Source organism: Microtus ochrogaster, chromosome 15 (genome assembly GCF_000317375.1).
Source record: "Microtus ochrogaster isolate Prairie Vole_2 chromosome 15, MicOch1.0, whole genome shotgun sequence".
In the NCBI taxonomy this organism is placed as follows: Eukaryota; Metazoa; Chordata; class Mammalia; order Rodentia; family Cricetidae; genus Microtus; species Microtus ochrogaster.
In genome coordinates this window covers 11,683,623-11,687,289 of record NC_022017.1, presented here as the reverse complement: position 1 = coordinate 11,687,289, position 3,667 = coordinate 11,683,623, and the positions used below count along the sequence as shown (strand labels likewise).

Sequence of the window (3,667 nt, the reverse complement as noted above, 5' to 3'; positions counted from 1 at the left end):
CTCCATCACCACAACCACCCACCACTACTGCCACCACAGGTGCTTCTCAATGCTCACCACTTGCCCAGCACCCCAGGGAGAGGCAGACTGTTTACTCTGTCCCTAGCCAGTTCAACTCCTATTGCATGCTGACTTTTTCTCAGCTTGCAGATGTCTGATTACTCCTAAGAGGAAGCCTTTGCATAGTTTTCCCCTGTGCAGATGCATGGCATGGGCTCCCCAGTTTCTGCCTTCTCTTTTGTGGACATCAGGCCTGGAAGGCTCTATCTACCCCTTCAACCTTATTCAACCTTAACCACACCCACACTCCAAATATAGAGGGAGTAAAGATTCCACATGGGGTTTGAGAAGGTAGTTAGTCCAAACACTCCCTGTGACTCGGAGACCTATTCTATTCAACCAGGAAGCTGTAAGAAGAAAGAGAAGGCTAACCAAGCCATCTGAAGACTGGCCTCCCGCTCTTCAAGGAGCACCTGAGCCCTGGATACTATTTGGATCTAGTCCTGATTAGCTTTTGTTGTTGTTTTGTTTGTTTGTTTGTTTGGGGAGCAACTTAACAGAGAATCATCTGGAAAAAGAAACCTCAATTGAAGACACGCCTCCATCAGATGGCTTGTGGGCATGTCTGTAGGGCATTTTCTTGGTTTAGTGCCTGCAATGGGAGGATATGGCTTACTATGGGTGGTGCCTCCCTTGCGAGGTGGTCCTGGGTGGCATAAGAAAGCAGGCTGAGCAACCCATGGGGCGGGAGCAAGCCAGTGAGTAGTGTTCCTGCCTCCAGGGTCCTGCTTAAGCTCCTGGGCTGGCTTTCCCCGATGAATGTGACTCGGGATGTGTAAACCAAACAAACCCTTTCCTTCTCAATCTCAAATTGCTTTTGATCATGGTCTTTAGCACAGCAATAGAAACCTAACTAGAAAAGACCTCTGGGGCTACCGTATGCCATGTGGTGAGAGACATCCCTGAAAACTTGACAACACAACATGTGCATACACACACACGCACACACCACACACACACACACACATGCGTGTACACAAAGGTTTCCTTAACCATGGCTGTTCTAAACTGTCCCCACAGATGCCAGTTTCTGCCACCTGGCCCCTTCCAAAACCCAGACCTCACCTTCTTCAGCCTTTCATAGCGACAGGTGCGTTCTGATACCACCCGCTCCTGCTTCTGAGCCCGTGATCTTAACTCTTTTGCAAGCTCTGTTGGCTTTCCAGCCTGTAGTTTCTCCCAGTCCTTCAAGAGAGCATATATGTCCTGGCCGAGAAAGAAGATGGCAGGTAGACTGTTCCTCCTGAGGGCATCTTTGGTCATTGCCAGAGCTGTGCCCCCAAAGGCCTTTTGTATCTGCCTGCTGCTTCGGGTTGAGACCCGGCCAGCAGTCATGAGCTTGCTGGCAGCCGAGGCAACATGGGGGTGTGTTTTGGTTAGCTGGAGGGCTCGGATGTGCTTTCGGATGGTTTCCCAGGCGCTCGTACATTTGTAGACAATCTCACTGGCGGCCGTGGCATAGGCTGTCTTCTTTCCCGTGACCTCCTCAAGCTCTTCGTCACTACTAGGTATGATTCTGTTGGCCTGAGCTAGGGCGCTTTTGTTGTGAGAGTCTTCCTTCACATCAGTCACGATGTTGGTGATCCCAGCAGCGGCCCCCAAACCCGTCCCAGCAGCAGTGAGCACCAGGCTTCCGCTTGCAGTTACTGGAGCAAGGACCAAACCCAGCAGACACATGGCTCCAGAGATGACTGACGCAGAGTTAGTCATCACTTTGGTTTTGGTGGCTTTTCGGTCTCTTTTGTCAATGTTGTCAGCGATGGCATAGAGTGTTCTAATGCGCTTGTTTTCGTTCTTTCTCCAGCTGTGGAATTGTTCTAGAAACCTTCGTTCTTCATCTGTTAGAGCATCATCTTCAACTTCCACTTCTTCCTCATCAGTAGACTCTCCACCCCGAGGACCACCATCCTTGTCTCTGTGGGTGAGGACACAAAAAGACAGCTTCAACCTCCCAGAGGAAAAAGCCCATGTGGCCTCCAGGCAGCTTTTACGCCTAACTTTGAACCCTTCCCACATCTCCTACAAAGCCCTGAGCTCAACCTTTGCAGGAAGTGACTGGTATAATGAGGAGAAGCATCCCAGAAGAGGGACAACCCTGGAGGTGACCTTGGCCCTGTTCAAAGACATGAAGAAGACAGAATGGTTCTGAGGGACATTCCCAGCCCCGCTCTAAAGAGCTAGAGTACCACCCTAGAGGGGTGAATGCCACTATCCTGACCAAGAAAGAGCCCAGGAAGCAGAGAGGGAGGGAGGGAGCCTGGGGAAAGGAGGATAAAGAGGCGGTCTGGTGTTGAGCACAGGGAGGTGAGGAGGAGGAAGAGGAGAAGGAGACCATATTGTATAACATATCTCCACTCTGACTGACTTGACTATGGTTACAGCTGCTGGGCTTCTCGTTTCTCTTGTTTTGTTTGTTTTTCAAGACAGGGTTTCTCTGTGTAGTCCTGGCTGTCTTGGAACTCACTATGTGGACCAGGTTGACCCTGAACTCAGAGATCCTTCTGCTTCTGCCTCTGCCTCCCGAGTGCTGGGATTAAAGGTGTGTGCTAACACCATCCAGGAGCTCCTGTTTTTTAAATAATCTCTAGAATCTAGAGTCCAGATGATATAATATCTTGTAGGACATTGACGCAGTATCGTATGGACTGACTTGGGAAAGCAAGTCTGTCCTTGTTAGTGAAGATGTAACCGTCACAGGCCCAACTGCACGGCACGCCATCTGCGGTGGGTTGACTTACGGACACAGATCTACAGTTAGAGGGTACGTGTTACATGGCTATGACGTCTCGTTTCTACATGGCTTTAGGCAATGGACGCTGTAGCCTGCTATGTCCAGGACCCTCTGTGTTGGGCAGCCATGCCCCCAGCATAGCATGAGCTCCCATTCAGTCCTGGGAAATTTCGCCACCACTTGCTCGCCTCTCATAAGCCTCTGCATGACGTTGGGTCCGACTAATGCACGGCTGACCTTGAATTCGTTGATGTATTGAAAAGGGGATCTTTTCGTTGTATTGTTTCACATATATTACTGTGTGGCGTATGGGCCAGGAGGACTTCCTTCTCTCTGGGGCTTACAGCAGAGAAACCTTAGAGTGAGGAGATTTCTGTCTCTGGAGCCCAACACTGCATCTGACTCAATCGTTATCAACTCTCCAAAGTATTACAGTCATCCCTTGCAGTACTTTCTCCCCAGGGAAAACACTTCCCTGGTATTGTGGGGACTTTTGAGAATATAAACCACCCTTCCCCCACAGCCATTCTGGAGTGGCGTGAGGCTTTATATAACAGTGGCCCCATAGGCTCATAGATTTGAATGCTTACTCACCAAGGACTGGAACTGTTTGAAAGGATCAGGGTTAGGAGGTGTGGCCTTGTTGGAGAAAGTGTGTCACTGGGGGTGGGCTTTGGGGTTTCAAAAGTCCACTCCAGGCCTAGGGTCTCTCTATCTCTCTCTGCCTGCCTGCCTGTGGATCAGGATTAAAGCTCTCAGCTACTACCCCAGTCCCATGGGTGCCAGCTACATTCCCTGCCATGATGATATGGACTAACCTTTAAAACTGTGAGCCAGGCCGGGCGGTGGTGGCGCACGCCTTTAATCCCAGCACTC

The 3,667-nt window shown here is 50.3% G+C and overlaps 1 protein-coding gene across 1 annotated transcript in view; it reads right to left on the bottom strand.

Annotated features, from left to right (window-relative positions):
* Apol6 (apolipoprotein L6) overlaps positions 1-3,667 on the bottom strand; it is a 10,982-nt gene that overhangs the window by 2,795 nt on the left and 4,520 nt on the right. Inside the window, exon 3 of the mRNA XM_005354279.1 lies at positions 1,126-1,975. Coding sequence (XP_005354336.1) covers positions 1,126-1,975 — 850 coding nt within the window. The remainder of the gene's footprint in view (positions 1-1,125; positions 1,976-3,667) is intronic.